The sequence below is a fragment of the Balaenoptera ricei genome, chromosome 6 (assembly GCF_028023285.1).
Source record: "Balaenoptera ricei isolate mBalRic1 chromosome 6, mBalRic1.hap2, whole genome shotgun sequence".
In the NCBI taxonomy this organism is placed as follows: Eukaryota; Metazoa; Chordata; class Mammalia; order Artiodactyla; family Balaenopteridae; genus Balaenoptera; species Balaenoptera ricei.
This window is the reverse complement of record NC_082644.1, coordinates 122,344,415-122,366,844: the sequence shown is the minus strand read 5'-3', so window position 1 is coordinate 122,366,844 and position 22,430 is coordinate 122,344,415. Positions and strand designations below refer to the sequence as shown.

At 67.2% G+C, this 22,430-nt stretch overlaps 1 protein-coding gene across 4 annotated transcripts; it reads left to right on the top strand.

The window, feature by feature from the left end:
* The first annotated feature begins 368 nt into the window (after window positions 1-368).
* ABCA2 (ATP binding cassette subfamily A member 2) lies at window positions 369-21,304 on the top strand. Of its 4 annotated transcripts, XM_059926092.1 has the most exons (50): window positions 424-502; window positions 3,342-3,514; window positions 4,145-4,238; window positions 5,287-5,398; window positions 5,479-5,642; window positions 5,937-6,064; window positions 6,195-6,305; window positions 6,629-6,847; window positions 7,221-7,591; window positions 7,817-7,976; window positions 8,247-8,342; window positions 8,831-8,959; window positions 9,049-9,216; window positions 9,294-9,390; window positions 9,537-9,710; window positions 9,782-9,884; window positions 9,968-10,082; window positions 11,019-11,209; window positions 11,309-11,459; window positions 11,536-11,740; window positions 11,854-12,018; window positions 12,108-12,288; window positions 12,387-12,599; window positions 12,687-12,883; window positions 12,972-13,154; window positions 13,310-13,494; window positions 13,878-13,998; window positions 14,275-14,511; window positions 14,590-14,796; window positions 15,049-15,151; window positions 15,253-15,572; window positions 15,645-15,858; window positions 15,949-16,054; window positions 16,153-16,264; window positions 16,342-16,402; window positions 16,484-16,658; window positions 16,794-16,909; window positions 16,994-17,141; window positions 17,307-17,430; window positions 17,555-17,687; window positions 17,827-17,944; window positions 18,060-18,238; window positions 18,310-18,451; window positions 18,521-18,655; window positions 19,083-19,186; window positions 19,268-19,360; window positions 19,461-19,563; window positions 19,719-19,856; window positions 19,931-20,137; window positions 20,558-21,304. In XM_059926092.1, exons 4-50 carry the CDS (start codon window positions 5,334-5,336, stop codon window positions 20,591-20,593), a joined length of 7,203 nt encoding a protein of 2,400 aa, XP_059782075.1. In that variant the 5' UTR covers window positions 424-502; window positions 3,342-3,514; window positions 4,145-4,238; window positions 5,287-5,333; the 3' UTR covers window positions 20,594-21,304. The 4 variants fall into 4 exon arrangements, with proteins under 4 accessions (XP_059782073.1, XP_059782074.1, XP_059782075.1 ...); XM_059926090.1 differs by lacking the exon at window positions 3,342-3,514 and having other exon boundaries at window positions 369-502; XM_059926091.1 differs by lacking the exons at window positions 3,342-3,514; window positions 8,247-8,342 and having other exon boundaries at window positions 369-502.
* The last annotated feature ends 1,126 nt before the right edge of the window (window positions 21,305-22,430 follow it).

Here is a 22,430-nt window from a genome sequence, read left to right as displayed (position 1 = left end):
GCCTCTGTGGGAGGAGGATTTCAAGGGGGTGGGGCGCTGCGCGCAGGCCTGGCGCCCCTGGGAGAAGAGCGCCCTGGAAGGGAGTGAGTCGGGGGTCTCGGTTTAGATGTGGGCTCTTGGGCGCGTCACTTCAACGCCTAGAGAGATGGGGGGCGACCAGAAAGCCACTCTTGACGGGTCAGAGCTCCAGGAACGGCCCGGACGGGGGCGGGCGGGGGGGCCCGAGCGGCGGGCACCGGGCGGCCCCTTTAAGCGGGGGGGGCGGGCGCGAGCGCCTGTCGCCGCGGCCGCCGGGGCGGAGCCAGCGCCGAGCCGGTCCCGGACGCCCGAGACGCCGCCCCGCGCGGGCGATGCCGAGCGGCGCGGCGGGTGGCGGGCGGCGGGGCGCGCAGAGGAGCGGGCCGCGGCGCGGAGGCGGCCGGAGCGCGGCCCCGCCATGGGCTTCCTGCACCAGCTGCAGCTGCTGCTCTGGAAGAACGTGACGCTGAAGCGCCGGAGCCCGGTGAGCGACCCCGCGCGCCGCGGGCCTGCGGGAGCGGGAGGCTGCGCGCACCGGGGCCAGCGGCGCGCTCCCCGCGAGCACGTGCGGCGGCCCGGCCGGGCACGCGCAGACCCCAGGCAGGCGGGGCGGAGGGCCGGAGACCCCTCACCCGCCCCCGCCCCTGCCCGCGCTCCGGTCTCCGGGGAGGGGACTCGGCAGTGCCCGGCCCGCCGCCCGCGTCCGCTGACATTCGTGGTGCTCGGCTGAGTCACGGGGCGGGCGCCCTCCACAACGCGCTCTCCGGGGCCAGCTTCGGGGGTGGGAGGTGGCCCTGGGACCCTGGGGTCTTGAGAGGCCCTGCTTCCCGGGGCAGAAGGCTGGCTGGGGGTATGGATCCAGCTCAGAGGCTCTGTGATCTCTGGGCCCAGCCCCCTGGCGCCCCTGCAGGGACCCTGTCCCTCCCCTCCGTGCAGCAGCCCTCTGTCCTTGGGCAGGCACCTCTCCTCCCCCCCTCCCCCGCCCACATCCACTAGCCCTTGCTCCTGCTTTCTCACCACCGGCAGTGTCCTTGCTGTGCCAGCCTCAGCCAGCCCGAGTCCCTGCATCCTTTTGTCCTTTGGGGCCATCCTCCCTGAAGCTGATCCACTCTCTGATCTCCCCCACCCAACCTCCTCTGGGGACTGGGTCCTGCTGTTTGGAGCTGTGACCACGCCAGCTCTCTGCCCTGTGCCTGAGGTTGCAGGGCACAGCAGCTGGCGGGCAGAAGCCCTGGTGAGGAGCGGCGCTGGGGTGGTATGGATGTCATCATGCTGACCGTCACTGCTCTGGCCCTGGGAAGGACAGGGGCGTCTCCTGCTGGCCTGCCCAACTGGCAGCAGCCACACACCAGAGAGGCCTGGGCAGCTCGGGTTCCTGGCTGGGCCCTGGGGATTTTCCAGGATGGGGCCCAGAGCAGGTCAGGGTCTGGAGATGGAGCCTGGGGTGGAGGCATCCTCTTGCCCGTCTGGGGTCTGGGAGGCTCCTGGCCCCGGGACCCCTTGGGCTGACCAGCTCCTGCCTGGGTCCCTCCTCGAGAGGGGTTTCAAAGTGCACAGTGGGAAACCCAGGCCTGCAGATGGGCAGGGTGGCCATCATCACCATGGCCTGGCAGGATTCCCCTGGGCACCTGGCCCTGGCAGGGAGCCAGGGTTGTGTACACTCCCTGCCCAGGGTGCCTGGGGCTGGCTGGCACTGGGTTCCATGGATCAGACCTGCAGCCTCGGGCAGCCTCTGGCGCAGCTTCCTTCACCTCAGGTTTTGGGTCACTGGGGACAGCAGGGCGGGGATCCGGGGATGAAGGGGAATTGGGACATGGGCATGCATTAGTATCAGCCCCAGAGTTCTTGGCAGGAAGGACCCCCAGGGGCTGGGAGCAGAGGCTCCAATGATGGCTCCAGCATCCATTGGGGACCCCAAGGCTCAGGGAAGGGAGCAGTGGCTCGTTGGGTACCTGGCAAGCAGGTGGGAGGTGCCCACTGACCTACAGGAGTAGGAGTAGCCCCCGCATGCCAGGTTGGACCTCCCCCAGAACCTTCCTTGCCCCTGCCCCGCAGCACTCCCAGGGCATGGTTAGGCGTCTGGAGGTTCGCGGTTTGTGGCCACAGCAAACCAGAAATTCCTCCTCCAGGGTGGCTGAGGCCTTGCTGGGCCCACGCCATGGGCTGGGGCTGGCTAGATGTCGGGCACAGTCCTCCACTTTTCTGGGAGGGTCTTGGGCTTCACACTTGGACCCCTGGGCTTGGCTGGCAGAGGTTTTACCCTGTGTGCTATGTGCCTTGCTTGGGGGGGGGGGTGTATTCTGTGGAAAGCTTGGTCTGGAGAGTAGGAACCAAGGATCTCTGTGCCCTGCTTGCTTCCTCTTCCCAAGCTCTGTGCCTCGGTTTCTCCATCTGTCAGTGTGGCCTGTGCCCTCTTAGCTGGACATCGTTCTACCCTGGGGCCATAGGCTACTCCTGGTGGGGGGACCAGGTCACTGTCACCAAGTCCCTGGAGTGGGGGGCAGCACTTCCATTCTCAGGCCTCACCTATTCTCCCCTTGACGCAGGAGGAGGGGGCCCAGAGTGGGACAGCATGGGGTAGCAGGCTGGTCTCCAGGAACAGAGGTTTGACCACCTTGCAGGCCGCTGGGTGGGGCGCCCAGGTGGGGCTGAACCTGTACCGCCTGCCGTAACCAGACGCCCTTCTGGCCTCCCGCCCGCCCAGCAGGCCTCCCTCCTCCCAGCAGCGCATGAGCGGCCGTTGCTATAGCAACGAGGAGGCAGCGAGGCCCGTTGCTGCAGTTACTGGTGGAGGTGCCGGGTGGCCGGTGGCCGGGCGGGTGCGGCTGGTGCCGGCCCCGCGGCCATGACCCTGGCCTCCCGTGTGCCGCTTGCACACAGCCACCCTCGCGCTGTGTGCGTGTGGCAGGCGCCCGTCCCAGTCCACAGTGCCTCCTTGGCTGGCCCTGGGCTGGATCCTGACTCCGGGTGGGGGTGGAGGCTGGCGCGGGCTGGCGCGGGCGTGGGGCGCAGACACACAGCGGGGTGTTCCAGACCACAGAGCTCTATTGTCAAAGCCCAGTAAACAGGGCAGCAGCTGCCCCCACCCCGGGGCACTGGGGCTCGGGCCCTGGGCCAGAGGGAGCGCCACTGACTGGGGGCTCTGAAGTCTGTTTGGGGTGGGGGGTGAGGGTGAAGCAACCCTGGTGCCTCTGGGAAGGGTTGGGTCGGGGGGGTGGTCCCCCAAAGAGCGGCCGGCCCGAGGTCCTCCTCCCCCTTGCACTCCTCCCTGCCTGAGCCAGGAGAGGTGGAGGTGAGAATGGCGAAGTCCTTCCGTTTTCCAGGTGAGACAGAGAGAAGTCTGGGCCCCTGGGCCCCTGGTACTTCTTTCCCACTCCGAGCAGATCCCGGCAGGGCTCACCTTGGTACCCAGCCCGGAGCGGCAAGAGCTGCCCTGCGAACCCTGAGCTGATGCCCCCTGCAGGCAGGGCCGCCGCGCCCGCCTGAGCCACCTGGGGTGAGGGAGAGGGGCCAGGGCAGAAGGAGGGACCTGTGTCTCAGGGACTGGGGGCTGTCAGACCCCTGACCAGGTCCTCCGGGAGGCTCAGGGTCCTGGGCTACAGCCAGGCCTCCCCCGCCGCCAGGCCTCACGCCCCTAGGCCCTTGCGTGGGGGTGTGATGGCACCACAGTGGCGGGAAGGAGGGCTGACCCTGGGGGAGTGTGGGAGCTGCAGGCCAGTCCAGAGACTGTTTCCGAGATCTTGCCCAGGCGCCCCTGCAGATGGGGGAGAAGATGAGCTGGGCAGACACATGGGTCAGAGTGGACCACAAGCTGGCTGATTTGTGTCTGCTGGTCTTCAGTGTGACAAGCAGAATCTAGGCTGGGGGTGGGAGACCTGATTTGCTTGAGCCGGATGACACTGACCCTCTCACTCTTCAAAGAGGTCCTGGAAAGAAGGGGCTGTGATCTCTGTGGCCCTGGGGGGCCTGGCTTGACCTTCTGTGGCCCCTGGGGGAGCATGGAGGGTCCGGGCTGGGCTGGGCTGGCCCTGCGGGGAGGGTGGTGTCTGTCTGGTAGGGAGAGGAGGGTTTGGCTTTGTCCTGTCCAGCTCTGGGCAGGTGGCCTCACTCCGCCTGCCCTTTCCAGTGGGTCTTGGCCTTCGAGATTTTCATCCCTCTGGTCCTCTTCTTCATCCTGCTGGGGCTTCGGCAGAAGAAGCCAACCATCTCTGTGAAGGAAGGTGAGGGTCCTCGGGGGGGTGGGGCGGGGGTCCGGGGCACAGCCGGGTGGGCGGGGAGGGCAGGCCCTCACCGCAGCACACACGCATGTCCCGTGTGCACGCGACCACACGCGCGTCAGCCGGCTCCCGCAGCTCGTCCCGGTGCAGTCTGAGTGCCCGTCCCCCCGCGCGGGCCCTGGCCCTGCCTCCTGGCCGGGCGGGAGGACGTGGCTGGCCACGCGGCTGTGAGCGGCCGAGGCGCCCAGTTCTCACTGTTCTCCTCTGTCCTGTTCCGCCCCTCCCCCGCACGGTCTGCGTCCTCCTCCCGGGCCTGCATGCAGTCTGTAAGTGCGTGGCCGCTGCCTCCCGGCCGGCCCGGGCAGCCGCCACGGGAGCCCTGCGGGGCCTCCTGGTGCGGCTTGAGCCCTCCCCACCCGCTCGCTTGCATTAACAGCCCCTCCTGGCCAGCTGGGTCCTGCAGGGCCCCCTGCCCGCTGTCAGGAGCAGCCGACGCTCGGTGGGTGGGGGTGGGGGGAGGTCAAGGGTGGAGGCACCGGGACCACAGTGGCTCCCAGGTCAAGCTCCTCGGGGTCAACCCTCTGTCTGTGGGGTTGCCTGGCCCCGCCTTGCTGGGCCGGGGCGCCTGGCCACTCTCCACTCAGACCCTTGCGGGCTCCTGCATTCACTCTGCTAACCAGCTGGCCAGAGAGGTCAGAGGTCACTGCCCAGTAGGGGCCCACGTGCTCCCCTGGGCCCTGTGGGCAGTGCCGCATCCAAATTCTCGGGGAAGGTGTCAGAGCATTTTGGCCTTGACTGGCTGAGGGAAGGGGGGCGCTCTGGGAGTTGTCGGGAAGGGACGGTGAGATGCCCTTTGACCTCTGACCTGCTGGGTCATTTGCACTAGAACTCTTGGCCCTCTGTTTCTTGTCTGCTGCCTGAAGCTGCTTTTCCTTTCTGACTTTCTCTAAATCTCTTTTCTCGGCCTCTGTCTTCCTCCCCCTTCTTGATTCCTCCCTCTCTCCCCCTCCCCGCCCCGCCCTGGGCCCTCTCACCTGCCCGGCCCCCCCAGCCTTCTACACAGCAGCACCCCTCACCTCCGCCGGCATCCTGCCCGTCATGCAGTCGCTGTGCCCGGATGGCCAGCGGGACGAGTTCGGCTTCCTTCAGTACGCCAACTCCACGTGAGTGCCCCCTCGGACCCCAGCTGTCCCCCGTCCCAGGCCTGGTGACCTGCGGATGACGTCCAGTGGTGGTGGTGCAGGGTCACGCAGCTGCTGGAGCGTCTCAACCGCGTGGTGGAGGAGGGCAACCTGTTTGACCCCGCGAGGCCCAGCCTGGGCTCGGAGCTCGAGGTGCTGCGCCAGCACCTGGAGGCCCTCAGATCCGGCCTGGACACCTGGGAGAGCCACCTGGACCGACCTGCAGGTGCGCCCTGGGTGGGTGGAGCAGTGCGTGTGCTGGGGGTGGCCAAGCCCCGAGCTCTAGTGTCAGCTGGGTTTGAAGCCCAGCTCGTTCACTTCCTGCCCTGGGCCTGCGTGTGCCTCGGGCCCTGCTACCTACACCCTGGCTCTGAGTTCTCAGGGTGCACGTGCTTGGGGCCTGGCGAGCCGCCTGCCACTGTGCCCAAGCTGTGATGCCGGGAGCTCAGCTCTGAGGCTGTCTGGGGCACCTCGGCCCCGGGCAGGGCTGGCCTTCAGCCCCATCCTTCTACCTGTCCAGTGTCCTCCTTCTCTCTGGACTCGGTGGTCAGGGACCCACGGGAGCTCTGGCGTTTCCTGACACAGAACCTGTCGCTCCCTGATGGCACAGCCCAGGCTCTCCTGGCCGCCCAGGTGGACCTGCCCGAGGTGAGGTGTCTGCTCCTGGGGAAGCTCCCAGCCCTGGTCGCTCCACTCTGCCCTCTCCTGGTTTCCGGTGGGGAATGCAGGGCCCCCAGCCTGAGCCCCCAGCCTGAGCCATGACCCCCGCACGCTCTAGGTGTATCGTCTGCTTTTTGGCTCTTCACCTGCCCTGGATGCGGGGTCAGGCATCCCCAGGGATCAGGAGCCCTGGAGCCGCCGGGGCAGCAATCCCCTATTCCGGATGGAGGTGAGGGGGGCTTTTAGTGGGATGGGAGACATGTTGCCTGCTTCTGGGTGGGTGTCTCTGCTTGGGTGGGTAAGATAGGGGCCCCCTTGGGGGTGAGGGAGAGTCCCCAGGAGTTTGTGGTTGGCACAGGGAGGGGGCAGGATGGTGATGCGTCTCCATCCCTACCCACCCGCCCCCCCCTCCCCCCCCAGCCTGTCGTTGCAAAACCTGGGTGGTCTCAGACCTGGCACAGTGGGTGGGGCAAGGTCCCCATCTTGGGCCAGGCCCTTGGTTTCCTCTTGGTTGGGGCTCCTTCTCAGCTGTTCCCCTGCACCCTGCCCCAGGAGCTGCTGTTGACCCCTGCCCTCCTGGAGCAGCTCACGTGCACGCCAGGCTCCAGGGAGTTGGGCCGGATCCTCACGGTGCCCCAGGGTCAGGAGACAGCGCTGCAGGGCTACCGGGACGCCATCTGCGGAGGTCAGGACGCAGTGCGTGCCCAGCGCTTTTCTGGGTTGGCCGCTGAGCTCCGGAACCAACTGGATGTGGCCAAGATCGCCCAGCAGGTGAGGCCCTGCCTGCCAGCTGGCCCACAGATCTGCTGCCTGGGCTGGAGGAGGTGCCAGGGCCCCTCAGCGTCACAGGGCACTCCTGGGCCTGAGGCTGTGCTTGGGTGTGCCTGCGGTTGGGTGTCCTGTGGCCCTACGAATGCTGTGCCTTGTGCCCCCTGCCCTGCTCCAGGCCTTCGCCCTGGTCTGTCTCCTGGCCCCTGGCCAGTGCTCCCCTGACCCCCAGGCTGCTCCCCTCCTCCCAGCTCGTGTCCCCTGAGGGTGTCCTCCTCAGTCTACCCTGACCTCAGTCACCCATCTGCAGATCAGCCCCCAGACGCTGTTCCCTTCCCTGGGCCTGCGTTTCCCCACTTGCCCCGTTTCCCCTCAGCTGGGCCTGGATGCCCCCAACGGCTCCGCCCCCCAGCCGCAGCCAGCCCCTCCCCAGCGGCTGCAGGCGCTGCTGGAAGACCTGTTGGACGCCCAAAAGGTTCTGCAGGATGTGGACCTCCTCTCGGCCCTGGCCCTGCTGCTGCCTCAGGGTGCCTGCACGGGCCGGCCTCCTGGGCCCCCAGCCAGCGGCCCTGGCGGGGCAGCCAACGGCACCGGGGCTGGGGCAGGCCTGGGCTCCAACACCACGTCCGAGGAGGGTGCCCCGTCCGCTGCAGCCCCGGCCTCCTCCTCGGACGTGCTGCAGGGCCAGTGCTCAGCCTTTGTGCAGCTCTGGGCGGGCCTGCAGCCCATCCTGTGTGGCAACAACCGGTAGGTGGGTGGCAGGAGAAGGGGGGGTGAGGAAGACAGGTGGGGGCAGGGCCCGACCCCAGGCCTGCTTCTGACGCCTCCTCCCTGGGCTCGGTCCACTGCCCCCACTCCACCTCCATCAATTGACACTGGCACCTGCCCTGAAGCCCCGCCCCACACCTCGCCCCACGCCCCTCCCCGCCAACGCCCCACGCCACCCTGAGGTCTCGCCCGCTGCCGCCCCAGCACCATCGAGCCCGAGGCGCTGCGGAGGGGCAACATGAGCTCCCTGGGCTTCACGAGCAAGGAGCAGCGGAACCTGGGCCTCCTCGTGCACCTCATGACCAGCAACCCCAAGATCCTGTACGCGCCGGCGGGCTCCGAGGCAGATCGCGTCATCCTCAAGGTGCGTGCGTCCACTGTGTGATGTGCTTGGCCTGCATGTGTCGTCTGGAACAGGAACTGGAGGGGTTGGGCAGAGGGTTCTGCAGGCCGGGGACCCCTGAGCAGACGGGGGCAGGTGGTGTGGTTCGTAGAATTGGCATGGGAGGGGTGCAGCCCTGGCTCTCCAGCTCCGGCTTGGCTCTGTGGGTGAGGGGACCTGTAGGCAGGTTCAAGGTGCAGGGACGTTTTGGAGGCTGCCTTGGGGAGACACTGGATGGCTGGTGTGGTGCAGGGTCCGGGCCTGGCTGGACACGGCTGGGGCCAGGCAGTGCTGGTGAGGACAGAGGAGGGGCCGCGTGCAGAACCCGTCCAGAGCAGCAGCCAGTGGGTGAGATCTGGGCGGCGCAGCTGGGTGGTTTGGGGCCAGCTGAGGGCACGATGTCTGTGGCCATCCCAGGGTAGAAGTCCTGTCTGGAAGAAGTAGAAACCAGGGCTGGAAATGGCTCAGGAAAGGGAGAGGCTGTGGAGGGGGGTCCCTAGGATGACCATGGGGGAAGATGAGGACCAAGTGTCAGGGCTGCCCAAGAGATGCGTGGAGGGGGTCCCCCAAAGGAGCAGGGAAGGTGTGTGTGGGGGGAACCGGAGGCCGTGCTTTCCTGGTAGCTGGGCAGAGGGGCTTTCAGGGGAGGTGCTGAAGAGAGGCCTGGAGCGGGAGGGCTTGGAGCTTCCAGGTAGAATCTGGCCAGACCAAGATTAGTGGTTGGTGGGGACTGGCCAGTGGCTGGCCCCCAGCCATGGGGGGAGGCAAGGAGTGAGAACCCCCTTGCTGGCCGGGGTCCTTTTATGAGCCCCATGTTCTGCCCTCACTCTCTGCAGGCCAACGAGACCTTCGCCCTTGTAGGCAACGTGACTCACTACGCCCAGGTCTGGCTCAACATCTCAGCTGAGATCCGCAGCTACCTGGAGCAGGGCCGGCTGCAGCAACACCTGCGCTGGCTGCAGCAGGTGCTGGGGGTGCTGGGCTGGGGTGGGGGTGGCACGGAGCCCGCTCTGTCCTCAGGCCACCCTCTGAGCTGGCCTCCCTCACCCCCCAGTATGTGGCAGAGCTGCGGCTGCACCCGGAGGCACTGAGCCTGTCACCAGAGGAGCTGCCGCCTGCCCTGCGCCAGGACAACTTCTCCCTGCCCAATGGCTCGGTCCTCCTGCGGCAGCTGGACACCATCGACAACGCGGCCTGTGGCTGGATCCAGTTCATGTCCAAGGTGGGTGGGCGAGCCCCGGGTCCGCTGGTGCCTGGGGTCGGCTCTGAGGACACCCCCCCCCCCCCCCCCCGCCGCAGGTGAGTGTGGACATCTTCAAGGGTTTTCCTGACGAGGAGAGCATCGTCAACTACACCCTCAACCAGGCTTACCAGGACAACGTCACCGTGTTCGCCAGTGAGCCAGTCCCCTGGGCAGGTCCCGGCCCCTGCTCCTCCGCCTCTCCCTCCCCTAGTCCCTCCCCGCCCCACACCCCTTGATGCTGTCCTTGGCCAGCCCCTCACCCGTCCCCCTCCTCGGCCCCGCCCCTCGTCCCGTCCCAGGCGTGATCTTCCAGACCCGCAAGGACGGCTCCCTGCCGCCCCACGTGCACTACAAGATCCGCCAGAACTCCAGCTTCACCGAGAAAACCAATGAGATCCGCCGGGCCTACTGGCGGCCGGGGCCCAACACCGGCGGCCGCTTCTACTTCCTGTATGGCTTCGTCTGGATCCAGGGTGAGGGCCGGCCCTGGGTCCGCGGGGGGCGGGACGTGGCCTCCTCCACTGACCGCTGCCCCCCACCGCAGACATGATGGAGCGCGCCATCATCGACACCTTCGTGGGCCACGACGTGGTGGAGCCGGGCAACTACGTGCAGATGTTCCCCTACCCCTGCTACACACGGGACGAGTGAGTGTGGACGAGTGCTGGGTGCCCGGGGCCAGCGCGGAGCCCCACCCTCACGCCCCTCCCCTCCCCCCCCCCCCCCCCAGCTTTCTGTTTGTCATCGAGCACATGATGCCGCTCTGCATGGTGATTTCCTGGGTCTACTCTGTGGCCATGACCATCCAGCACATTGTGGCGGAGAAGGAGCATCGGCTGAAGGAGGTGGGGGGCTGGAGCGGAAGAGATGAAGGCGAGGGAGAAGAGGGGAGGGAAGGAGGGGGAGATGGGGGAGGGGAGAAGAGGGGAGGGATGGAGGGGGAGATGGGGGAGGGGAGAAGAGGGGAGGGATGGAGGGGAGATGGGGGAGGGGAGAAGAGGGGAGGGATGGAGGGGAGATGGGGGAGGGGAGAAGAGGGGAGGGATGGAGGGGGGAGATGAAGGAGAGGGAGAAGAGGGGAGGGAAGGAGGGGGAGATGGGGGAGGGGAGAAGAGGGGAGGGATGGAGGGGGGAGATGAAGGAGAGAGAGAAGAGGGGAGGGATGGGGGAGGGGAGAAGAGGGAGGGGAGAAGAGGGAGGGGAGAAGAGGGGAGGGATGGAGGGGGAGATGGGGGAGGGGAGAAGAGGGGAGGGATGGAGGGGGGAGATGAAGGAGAGGGAGAAGAGGGGAGGGATGGAGGAGGGGAGATGGGGAGAGGAGAGACGGAGGAGGGGGAAGGGATGGGAGATGGGGAGGGGAAAGGGATGGAGGGGGGTGATGGGGGAGGGGGAGAAGAGGGAAGGGATGGAGGGGAGAGATGGGGGGAGGGATGCAAGCAAGGAGAGATGGAGGAGGGGGAGGAGGGGGAAGGGATGGAGGGGGGAGATGGGGGAGGGGAGATGGGGGAGGGGAGAAGAGGGGAGGGATGGAGGGGGGAGATGGGGGAGGGGAGAAGAGGGGAGGGATGGAGGGGGGAGATGGGGGAGGAGAGAAGAGGAGAGGGATGGAGGTGGGGAATGGGGGCGATAAAGATAGAGGTTAGAGAAGGGGGAGGACTACAGGTGAGGGGGGTAGCTGTGGGCAGCCCTCCCTCCCCGGACCTGGGCTGGCAAGGCAGGGGCAGGGTGTTCCTTCCTGGTGCCCCTGTCCCAAGGCCTCGTGCCCGCCCACCTGCCCACAGGTGATGAAGACCATGGGCCTGAACAACGCCGTACACTGGGTGGCCTGGTTCATCACGGGCTTCGTGCAGCTCTCCATCTCGGTGACGGCACTGACTGCCATCCTCAAGTACGGCCAGGTCCTCACACACAGCCACGTGGTCATCATCTGGCTCTTCCTGGCCGTCTACGCCGTGGCCACCATCATGTTCTGGTGAGCGCTGTGTGGATGGCAGTGGGCTGGAGGGCGGGCCTCGAGTGTGGCTCCGCGGTTCAGGCGTGGCTGACAGCCCGTGGCCCTGCGTGCCCCCAGTTTCCTGGTGTCCGTGCTGTACTCCAAGGCCAAGCTGGCCTCGGCCTGCGGCGGCATCATCTACTTCCTGAGCTACGTGCCCTACATGTACGTGGCGATCCGTGAGGAGGTGGCCCACGACAAGATCACCGCCTTCGAGAAGTGCATCGCGGTGAGGGTCACGGGGGGTGGGCCAGGCTTGGGGGTGTCCAGCCTCCTCTCCCCCACTGACACCGCCGTCTCCTCAGTCCCTGATGTCCACGACAGCCTTTGGCCTGGGCTCCAAGTACTTCGCCCTGTACGAGGTGGCGGGTGTGGGCATCCAGTGGCACACGTTCAGCCAGTCGCCCGTGGAAGGGGACGACTTCAACCTGCTCCTGGCTGTCACCATGCTGATGGTAGACGCGGTCGTCTACGGTGTGCTCACGTGGTACATCGAGGCCGTGCATCCAGGTACCAGCCCTTTGGTGGGGTGGGGGAGGGGAGGAGGCTGTGTCCAGGGGGACCCGTGGCCTGGGGCAGACAGTGACCCCAGACCCTGGGTCAGCCTCCCCTCTACCCCGTAGGCATGTACGGGCTGCCCCGGCCCTGGTACTTCCCACTGCAGAAGTCCTACTGGCTGGGCAGCGGGCGGACGGAAGCGTGGGAGTGGAGCTGGCCGTGGGCTCGCGCCCCCCGCCTCAGCGTCATGGAGGAGGACCAGGCCTGCGCCATGGAGAGCCGGCGCTTGGGTGAGCGGGCACCAAGGCGGGGACAGGGGCAGTGGCTGAGCTTCAGGGGCCGGAGGCACCCCTGGCGCTGACCCTCGGCCCTGGTGCAGAGGAGATGCGGGGCATGGAAGAGGAGCCCACCCACCTGCCGCTGGTGCTCCGCGTGGACAAGCTCACCAAGGTCTACAAGAGCGACAGGAAGCCGGCCTTGAACAGGCTGAGCCTGAACCTCTACGAGAACCAGGTGGTGTCCTTCCTGGGCCACAACGGGGCTGGCAAGACCACTACCATGTGAGCGTGTGGGGGTCGGCCCGGAGCTCCTGGCGGAGCGGGCGGCAGGGAGGGCTCCCTGCAGGAGGTGGGGGCCGTGACCCCGCCTCCCCGCCCAGGTCTATCCTCACCGGCCTGTTCCCGCCGACATCGGGTTCGGCCACCATCTACGGGCACGACATCCGCACGGAGATGGACGAGATCCGCAAGAACCTGGGCATGTGCCCCCAGCACAACGTGCTCTTCGACCGGCTTACGGTGGAGGAGCACCTCTGGTTCTACTCGAGGCTCAAGAGCATGGCCCAGGAGGAGATCCGCAAGGAGATGGACAAGTGGGTGGGGCTCGGGTGGGAGGCAAGGCTGCAGGCAGAGGCACCGGCTCCCCGAGGGCTGGTCCCACCCTCCCGTCCTGCCCTCAGGATGATCGAGGACCTGGAGCTCTCCAACAAGCGGCACTCGCTGGTGCAGACGCTGTCCGGCGGCATGAAACGCAAGCTCTCCGTGGCCATCGCCTTCGTGGGCGGCTCCCGCGCCATCATCCTGGATGAGCCCACGGCCGGCGTGGACCCCTACGCACGCCGCGCCATCTGGGACCTCATCCTGAAGTACAAGCCAGGTGCGCGGGGCGCGGGGTGGTTGTGAGCAGCCCCTGCCCAGCCCTGCCCGGCCGCCCCCCCCCCGACCCCCATCTTGACCTCCCGCAGGCCGCACCATCCTCCTCTCCACCCACCACATGGACGAGGCCGACCTGCTTGGGGATCGCATTGCCATCATCTCCCACGGGAAGCTCAAGTGCTGTGGCTCCCCGCTCTTTCTCAAGGGTGCTTACGGGGATGGCTACCGCCTCACGCTGGTCAAGCGGCCTGCCGAGCCCGGGGACCCCCAAGGTCTGTGCTGAGGCTGCCTGCCCCGGACCCCTTCCCAAGACCAATGAGGTTGAGGGGCTGGGCCCTCACCATTGCCCCAGTGGGCCCAGGGTGCTGGTTGGGCCTGGCTCACACTCTCCGCCAGCCCCTGAGTGAAGCCCTCCCTACCCTCCCAGAGCCAGGGCTGACAGCCAGCCCCCCAGGTCGGGCCCAGCTGAGCAGCTGCTCTGAGCCCCAGGTTTCCCAGTTCATCCGCAAACATGTGGCCTCCTGCCTGCTGGTCTCGGACACCAGCACCGAGCTCTCTTACATCCTGCCCAGCGAGGCCGCCAAGAAGGGAGCCTTTGAGCGCCTCTTTCAGGTGTGGGGGTGGGGCTGGGCTGGTGGAGGGGGTGGGGCTCAGGGGAGAGGTCAGTGTAGGAGGTGGAGCTGCCCAGGAGGTGTGTTCAGCAGAGGAGGTGGGGCTGGTAGAGGAGGCGGAGCCGGGTTAGGGCTCGGGGGCAGGGCCAGCAGAGGTGGGGCTACAGGGTGAGGTGGGACTGCTGGAGGAGGCGGGGCTGGGCTCAGGGGTGGGGCCAGTGGAGGAGGCGGGGCTGAAGGGGAGGTGGGACTGCTGGAGGAGGCGGGGCTGGGCTCAGGGGTGGGGCCAGTGGAGGAGGTGTGGCTGAAGGGGAAGTGGGCCCAACCCTCCCTGTGGGGTCCCCCCTCCCACCCTGAGGTGGGCCTCACCCAGCTCTTTCACAGCACCTGGAGCGCAGTCTGGATGCACTGCACCTGAGCAGCTTTGGGCTGATGGACACGACACTGGAGGAGGTGTTCCTTAAGGTATCGGAGGAGGACCAGTCGCTGGAGAACAGCGAGGCAGGTGAGAGGCTCCACGGCTACTGACCCAGCTCTGCCCCTGCCCCCACCACCCTACTCCACCAGGTCCGAACTTGGGCCTGGGGCTGCTCACTTTTCCTCTGTCTGTGGGGGCCAAGGGTCTTAGGTGGGAATAAGGATCCAGATCTCCCCAGGGTCAGACTGGGTCTGGGGCCGTGGGTGGGTGGGTGAGTGTGGAGGCTGGGGTCCCGGACAGGCCTGCAGGTGGCAGGCAGCCTTGAGCCCCATATCCCCTTCCCTGGCTTCTCTGCTGCTGCAGACGTGAAAGAGTCCAGGAAAGATGTGCTGCCTGGGGCCGTGGACTCGTTGTCGGGGGAGGGTCACGCTGGCAACCTGGCCCGGTGCGCAGAGCTGGCACAGTCCCAGGCGTCGCTGCAGTCTGCGTCCTCGGTGGGCTCTGCCCGTGGTGACGAGGGGGCCGGCTACACCGACGTCTACGGCGACTACCGCTCCCTCTGCGACAACTTGCAGGACCCTGACAACGTCAGCTTGCAAGGTGGGAGGCGTCCGGGTGGGGCCGCAGGGTCCCTGGAGGGTGGTGAGGGCCCCCTGCTCAGCAACCCCTCCCGTGCAGAGGCCGAGGCGGAGACCCTCTTGCGGGTCGGCCAGGGCAGCCGCAAGCTGGAGGGCTGGTGGCTGAAGGTGCGCCAGTTCCACGGACTCCTGGTGAAGCGCTTCCACTGTGCTCGACGCAACTCCAAGGCGCTGTCCTCGCAGATCCTGCTCCCTGCCTTCTTTGTCTGCGTGGCTATGACGGTGGCACTCTCCGTCCCAGAGATCGGTATGGCCGCCCGGCCAGGCATCAGGATGTCCGCCCTGCTCGGGAGCCATGTGGGGAACCCACACTTGCTCTGGGCCTGGGCGCTGCGCCTGAGGCTGGCGGGCATGCGCCTAGGCTCATCTGGGATTCCTGCCTCCTTGGGGTCCAGGCCCCAAGCTTGGGCCCTGTGGGTACTGGGAAGAGGGGACCCGGGCCTGGGGGATGCTGGCAGGCCATAGGAACCTGCTCAGGCTTCCCCGTGCACCCCGCCAGGCGACCTGCCCCCGCTGGTCCTGTCCCCCTCCCAGTACCACAACTACACCCAGCCCCGCGGCAACTTCATCCCCTTCGCCAACGAGGAGCGCCGGGAGTACCGGTGAGGCCGTGGGACGGGCCGCCCTGCAGGGCGGGGGCCGGTGCGAGAGCTGGGAGGGGTGGTCCCGTCCCTGAACCCAGACTGGCTCTGTGCTTTCCCAGATTGCGGCTGTCCCCCGACGCCGGCCCCCAGCAGCTGGTGAGCACTTTCCGGCTGCCATCAGGCGTGGGCGCCACGTGTGTGCTCAAGTCTCCGGCTAACGGCTCACTGGGGCCCACGCTGAACCTGAGCAGCGGTGAGTCGCGCTTGCTGGCCACGCGGTTCTTCGACAGCATGTGCCTAGAGTCCTTCACGCAGGGGCTGCCGCTGTCCAACTTCGTGCCGCCCCCACCCTCGCCTGCCCCGTCTGACTCCCCCGTGTCCCTGGACGAGGACCCGCCGCAGGCCTGGAACACCTCCCTGCCGCCCACCTCCTCGCCAGGTACTGGCTGGTGGGGACGCCTGGGGCTCGGGGCAGCACGGGCTGGGCTGACTCTGCCCGCTGCGCCCACAGAGAACTGGACATCGGCACCCTCCCTGCCACGCCTGGTGCGGGAGCCCGTCCGCTGCACCTGCTCTGGGCAGGGCACCGGCTTCTCCTGCCCCGGCAGTGTGGGTGGGCACCCGCCCCAGATGCGGGTGGTCACGGGTGACATCCTGACCGACATCACCGGCCACAATGTCTCTGAGTACCTGCTCTTCACCTCCGACCGCTTCCGGCTGCACCGGTGAGCCAGGCGGGAGGGGCGCGCCGGCCGTGGGCGAGGAGGAGACACCTGTCTCCCGCCTGGCTCACCGGTCCTCGGCTTGCCGCCCAGGTACGGGGCCATCACCTTCGGCAACGTCCAGAAGTCCATCCCAGCCTCGTTCGGCGCCCGGGCCCCGGCCATGGTGCGGAGGATCGCGGTGCGGCGGGCAGCCCAGGTGAGCGCCGCTCGGCCCCGGGCCCCGCCCCTTCCGGCCCTCGCCCGAGGTCTGCAGGGGCCGACGTGGCTCTCGGGGTCTCTCTCTACTCCCCGCAGGTTTTCTACAACAACAAGGGCTACCACAGCATGCCCACCTACCTCAACAGCCTCAACAATGCCATCCTGCGTGCCAACCTGCCCAAGAGCAAGGGCAGCCCTGCGGCCTATGGTGGGTGAGCCGGGGCGGGGGGCGGGCCGGGCTGGGCGCAGAGCAGGCCCCTGAGGCTGCCCTTCCCTGTGCCACAGGCATCACCGTCACCAACCATCCCATGAACAAGACGAGTGCTAGCCTCTCCCTGGATTACCTGTAGGTGCGGGGGTGGGCGGGGGCGGGGGCGCCGCTGCGGGACTGTGTGCCGGGCAGGGCTGAGGGCCGCCTCGCCCCCAGGCTGCAGGGCACGGATGTGGTCATCGCCATCTTCATCATCGTGGCCATGTCCTTCGTGCCGGCCAGCTTCGTGGTCTTTCTGGTGGCCGAGAAGTCCACCAAGGCCAAGCACCTGCAGTTTGTCAGCGGCTGCAACCCTGTCATCTACTGGCTGGCTAACTACGTGTGGGACATGGTGTGCCCCCAGACCCCTGGCTGTCCCGTCCCCCCGTCCCCTGCTGGGCCCCCGGTTCTGCCCCCGGGCCCCCCACCCCCGCCCCGGGGCCTCACCCCCTCCCTGGCCCCTCACTTGCCACCCCTGCTCTGGTAGCTCAACTACCTGGTCCCGGCCACCTGCTGTGTCATCATCCTATTTGTGTTTGACTTGCCGGCCTACACGTCACCCACCAACTTCCCCGCCGTGCTCTCCCTCTTCCTGCTCTACGGGTAAGGGGGAGTGGGCGGGCGGGGGGAGTGGGCGCAGGGCAGGCTCGGGCCGCCCAGTGACCTCCGCCCGCCTGCCACCCGCAGGTGGTCCATCACCCCCATCATGTACCCGGCCTCCTTCTGGTTCGAGGTGCCCAGCTCGGCCTACGTGTTTCTCATCGTCATCAACCTTTTCATCGGCATCACAGCCACCGTGGCCACCTTCCTACTGCAGCTCTTTGAGCGTGACAAGGTGGGGCGGGGCGGCGGGGTGAGGGGATGGCGGGGCGGCGGGGTGATGGGATGGCGGGGCGGCGGGGTGATGGGATGGCGGGGCGGCGGGGTGATGGGATGGTGGGGTGCTGGGATGGCGGGGCGGCGGGGCTGAGGCTGTGCCCTGACCCCCGTGACCCTCTAGGACCTGAAGGTTGTCAACAGTTACCTGAAAAGCTGCTTCCTCATCTTCCCCAACTACAACCTGGGCCACGGACTCATGGAGATGGCCTACAACGAGTACATCAACGAGTACTACGCCAAAATCGGTGAGGCCGGCCAGGGGGTGACAGCGTGCGCCCCTGGGCGGGGAGGCTGAGGGGACTTCCAGGCCTGGGGGAGAACGGGGGCTCCTGAGGCCCCAGGCCCAGCCCTGAACCAGCTGCCCCACAGGCCAGTTTGACAAGATGAAGTCCCCGTTCGAGTGGGACATTGTCACCAGGGGCCTGGTGGCCATGACGGTCGAGGGCTTCGTGGGCTTCCTTCTCACCATCATGTGCCAGTACAACTTCCTGCGGCAGCCGCAGTGAGTGGGGGTGCGCCGGGCAACGCACGGTGGGGGGCCGGGCTGGGCGCTACCCTCTTTCCCGCCGTGGCCGCGGTGTAGGGGAGCGCTGGGCGCTGGCGGGGGTCCCGGCCGGGCACTGCCCTCCCTGTCCTCCCAGGCGCATGCCCGTGTCGACAAAGCCCGTGGAGGACGATGTGGACGTGGCCAGCGAGCGGCAGCGGGTGCTGCGGGGGGACGCTGACAACGACATGGTCAAAATCGAGAACCTGACCAAGGTGGGCCGTGGGCGGGTGGGGGCGGGGCTCGGGGTAGGGTGGGGCCCAGGCGGAGTCCGGCCTGGTGGCCGGCCCGCCTGCCCCGCTGAGTGGGCCGCCCCCTCACCTCTGCCAGGTGTACAAGTCGCGGAAGATCGGACGCATCCTGGCCGTGGACCGCCTGTGCCTGGGCGTGCGTCCTGGCGAGTGCTTTGGTCTCCTGGGCGTCAATGGCGCGGGCAAGACCAGCACCTTCAAGATGCTGACGGGCGACGAGAGCACGACGGGGGGCGAGGCCTTTGTCAACGGGCACAGGTGTGGGCGGGCGGGTGTCTGGGTGGGTGGGGCGACGGCAGTGACCGGTGCTGACGGCGCTGTGTCCCCAGCGTGCTCAAGGAGCTGCTCCAGGTGCAGCAGAGCCTGGGCTACTGCCCACAGTTCGACGCCCTGTTCGATGAGCTCACGGCCCGGGAGCACCTGCAGCTGTACACGCGGCTCCGCGGCATCCCCTGGAAGGATGAGGCCCGGGTGAGGGTCGCCCGGCGGGGGAGGGGGCTGGTGTGTAGCGTGGGCCCCTGACATCGCTCTCCCTCCCAGGTGGTGAGGTGGGCCCTGGAGAAGCTGGAGCTGACCAAGTACGCTGACAAGCCCGCCGGCACCTACAGCGGAGGCAACAAGCGGAAGCTGTCAACAGCCATCGCCCTCATCGGGTACCCCGCCTTCATCTTCCTGGTGAGCCCCGGGGCGGGATGGGGGTCAGGGCCCCGCCTTCATCTTCCTGGTGAGCCCGGGGGTGGGATTGGGGGTCAAGTGCCCTGCCTTCATCTTCCTGGTGAGCCCGGGGGTGGGATGGGGGCCAGGGCCCCGCCTTCGTCTTCCTGGTGAGCCTGGGGGTGGGATGGGGGTCAAGTGCCCTGCCTTTGTCTTTCTGGGGCGTCTGGGGGTGGGATGGGGGTCAGGGCCCCGCCTACGTCTTCCTGGTGAGCCCGGGGGTGGGATGGGGGTCAAGTGCCCTGCCTTTGTCTTTCTGGGGCGTCCAGGGGTGGGATGGGGGTCAGGTGCCCCCCCCTTTTGTTTTCCTGGGGGGCCGGGCAGGAAGCAGCTGGTGGGGCAGGCTGGGGTGAACTGGTCCAGCAGCTGAGCCTGGCACCACCCCCAGGACGAGCCTACCACAGGCATGGACCCTAAGGCTCGGCGCTTCCTCTGGAACCTCATTTTGGACCTCATCAAGACAGGGCGCTCGGTGGTGCTGACTTCGCACAGGTCCGCCCCCCCCCCCCCGCCCCCGCCCCCGCACATCGGGCCCTCCCCCTTCCCGTGCCAGCCTGTGCGTCTCGCCCTCAGCATGGAGGAGTGCGAGGCGCTGTGCACGCGGCTGGCCATCATGGTGAACGGGCGCCTGCGCTGTCTGGGCAGCATCCAGCACCTGAAGAACCGGTGAGCAGCGGGGGCGGCAGGGACGGTGGGCTGTGGGCCGCGGCAGGCGGAGGCTGGGCTCCCCTGGCGGCCGGGCTGGGGCCAAGGGCCTGTCCCACAGGTTCGGGGATGGCTACATGATCACGGTGCGGACCAAGAGCAGCCAGAACGTGAAGGACGTGGTGCGGTTCTTCAACAGGAACTTCCCGGAGGCCGTGCTCAAGGTGGGCGGGGCCGAGGGGCGGGGGCGGGGCGGGGCCCCGGGGCGAGGGGCAGGGGAGGGGCGGAGCCCCGGGGCGAGGGGCAGGGGCAGGGGCAGGGGCAGGGGCGGGGCGGGGCGGCACTGCCTGAGCAGCCTCTGACCTCTGCGCCCCCCCAGGAGCGGCACCACACGAAGGTGCAGTACCAGCTCAAGTCGGAGCACATCTCGCTGGCGCAGGTGTTCAGCAAGATGGAGCAGGTGGTGGGCGTGCTGGGCCTCGAGGACTATTCGGTCAGCCAGACCACCCTGGACAACGTGAGTGCTCTGGGCCGGGGCCGCCGGGCCCACCTGGGCTGGCCCCCACCCACCCTCTCGTCCCTGCCCACCAGGTGTTCGTGAACTTCGCCAAGAAGCAGAGCGACAACCTGGAACAGCAGGAGACGGAGCCGCCCTCGGCGCTGCAGTCCCCGCTGGGCCGCCTGCTCAGCCTGTTCCGGCCTCGGCCCCCCACCACTGAGCTGCGGGCGCTCGTGGCCGACGAGCCCGAGGACCTGGACACGGAGGACGAGGGCCTCATCAGCTTCGAGGAGGAGAGGGTGAGCGGGGTCCTAGCGTCAGGGCAGCCAAGCCGGCCAGAGAGCCCAGGCTCTGGAGGCGGGTGGGGCTGGGGGGTGGCCCCGGGACCCCTGCTGTCCTGAGCTCACGGGAACAGAGGGACCCGCCTGATGCTCAGGACTATAGCGGACGCAGGAGGCCTGGGCACAGGCAGAGGAGACAGACCCACACAGACCCCAGAACAGCTTGGAAATGGAGGGCATTTCAGAGACAGGCAGAGCGGAGGTGGGGGGAGCAGAGCCTGGGGACAGCAGCCACCGGCCTGTCAGAGACAGGCCACACGGGGAGCTGACCACTGAGAGGAAGCTCAGGGCAGACAGAGGTGGGAGAGCCTGCGTGCGGGCCGGCCTGGGGCAGGTGTGGGGCCAGACGCCCGAGCCAGGCCTGTCCCCGTCCCCCAGGCCCAGCTCTCCTTCAACACGGACACGCTCTGCTGACCGCCGGAGCTGGGTCAAGGTCACGCTGTGGGAACGGAAGTCGGGCGGTGGCTGAGGTCCCACCCTGTGCCCCCAGTGCCCGCCTGCCAGGCCCTGGAGTGGGAGGTCCAGGACCAAGGGCTTCAGGCCCCTCCAGCCCCGCCCTCCTCGGCCATCACGCCACCCTCCCCTCATTGTGCCAAAGGCTGGCCCGGCCCCGGGCTGCGCACACCCTCACCCTGCTCTGCCTTAAAGCCTTGGGGTCTGGCCAGCCCCTCGCCCCTGCCCAGCTCTGCCCACCACCCCCAGGGCCACGGGGTGACCCGGGCTGCCAGGTACCGCCCGACTTCTCCTGGCGACCCCTGCCCCCCTGAAAGGGCTGTTCTCTTACACCCAGTTTGGATGGTGGCTGCTACCAGCCTGGGACTGGGGGGCGGGGTTAGGTGCCACCCAAGGCGCCTGTTCATTTTGCTTTAGGATGAGCCTCGTCACCCTGGTTTCCCACAGGGAGCCGTTGTCGTGGGCCAGGGAGGGGGCTGCCACAGGGCAGCGGGCCGGGTAGCAGGAACGGAGAAGCTGGCCCCACCGGCCAGGTGAGGGGCCGGACCCCCTCCCCACTCCCTCCGGCTGTCATTGCTCTCCCACCCAGCTTGGCCCCCTGCCTGCCCACCCGGGAGCCAGACCCGTATGGAGCGCACAGGTGTTTGTTTTCAATAAATAAACAAAAACGTTCACGCCAGCTTGCGTGCGTAGGGTGGGGTGTGGGGTGAAGGTGGGCCCACTGGATGCCAAGGTACAGCCCCTGCCCTGTAGGCCGGGCTCAGGGTGGGGGAGGGTGACTGGGTCAGCCTGGAGGAGGGGTGGGCTCCTCGCCCTGCAGGCCGGGGCTCAGGAGAGAAGAGTTTCCAACACAGGGATGAGGTCGAGGACAGCAGCCCTGGGCCCTCGGGCCGAGCCTGCCCCGCAGGGACGGTGAAGGGAGGAGGGTGGGCAGCCCCCAAGGGCCCTCCGGGGGCTGCTCTGTGGATATGGCAGGGGCGGCGGGGAGGGTTGGTTAGGGACAATCCACGTGGCTGGGGTAGGTTGTGGTCTGGTTAAGGTTGGTGACCATAGGTTTGTTCTCACTTCTTTAAAGACATTTTTAAAATATGGTAGAAATTTCATACAATGGAAGTGGATAGAAAACACAAATTGAATGTCTGTGTTTGTACATGTCAGAGGTCATCCTGCAGGATACACACAAGCATAGGTTCAGAGTGACATAGGCTAATGGGTAGTTTTTCAGTTTGCTGGGTTTCTCTCTCCCACTTGGCCTAGTTTGCTAGGGCTGCCATAACAAAGTACCACAACTGGGACGGCTTAAACACCGGACATTTACTCTCACCGTCCGGGGGCCAGAAGTCCAAGATCGAGGTGTCGGCAGATTGGAGCCTCCTGAGGCCGTGAGGGATGGCCTGCTCCCTGCCCTCCCAGGTGCTGGTGGTTTTCTTTGGGGCCTTTGGCTTTGGAAGCGTCACCCCCATCTCTGCCTCCGCCTCCACACAGGGCTCTCTGTGTGTGTGTGTGTGTGTGTGTGTCCACATCTCCTCCTTTTTTATATGTATATATATATTTTTAAAACATTTATTTATTTTTGGCTGTGTCAAGTCTTAGTTGCGGTATTCAGGATCTTCGTTGCGGTGCGTGGTTTCTCTCTAGTTGTGGCCTGCGTGCTTAGTAGTTGCGGCCTGCGTGCTTAGTAGTTGTGGCGTGCAGGCTTAGTTGCCCCGCAGCATGTGGGATCTCAGTTCCCCGACAAGGGATCAAACCCGCGTCCCCTCTTTTGGAAGGCAGATTCTTAACCACTGGACCACCAGGG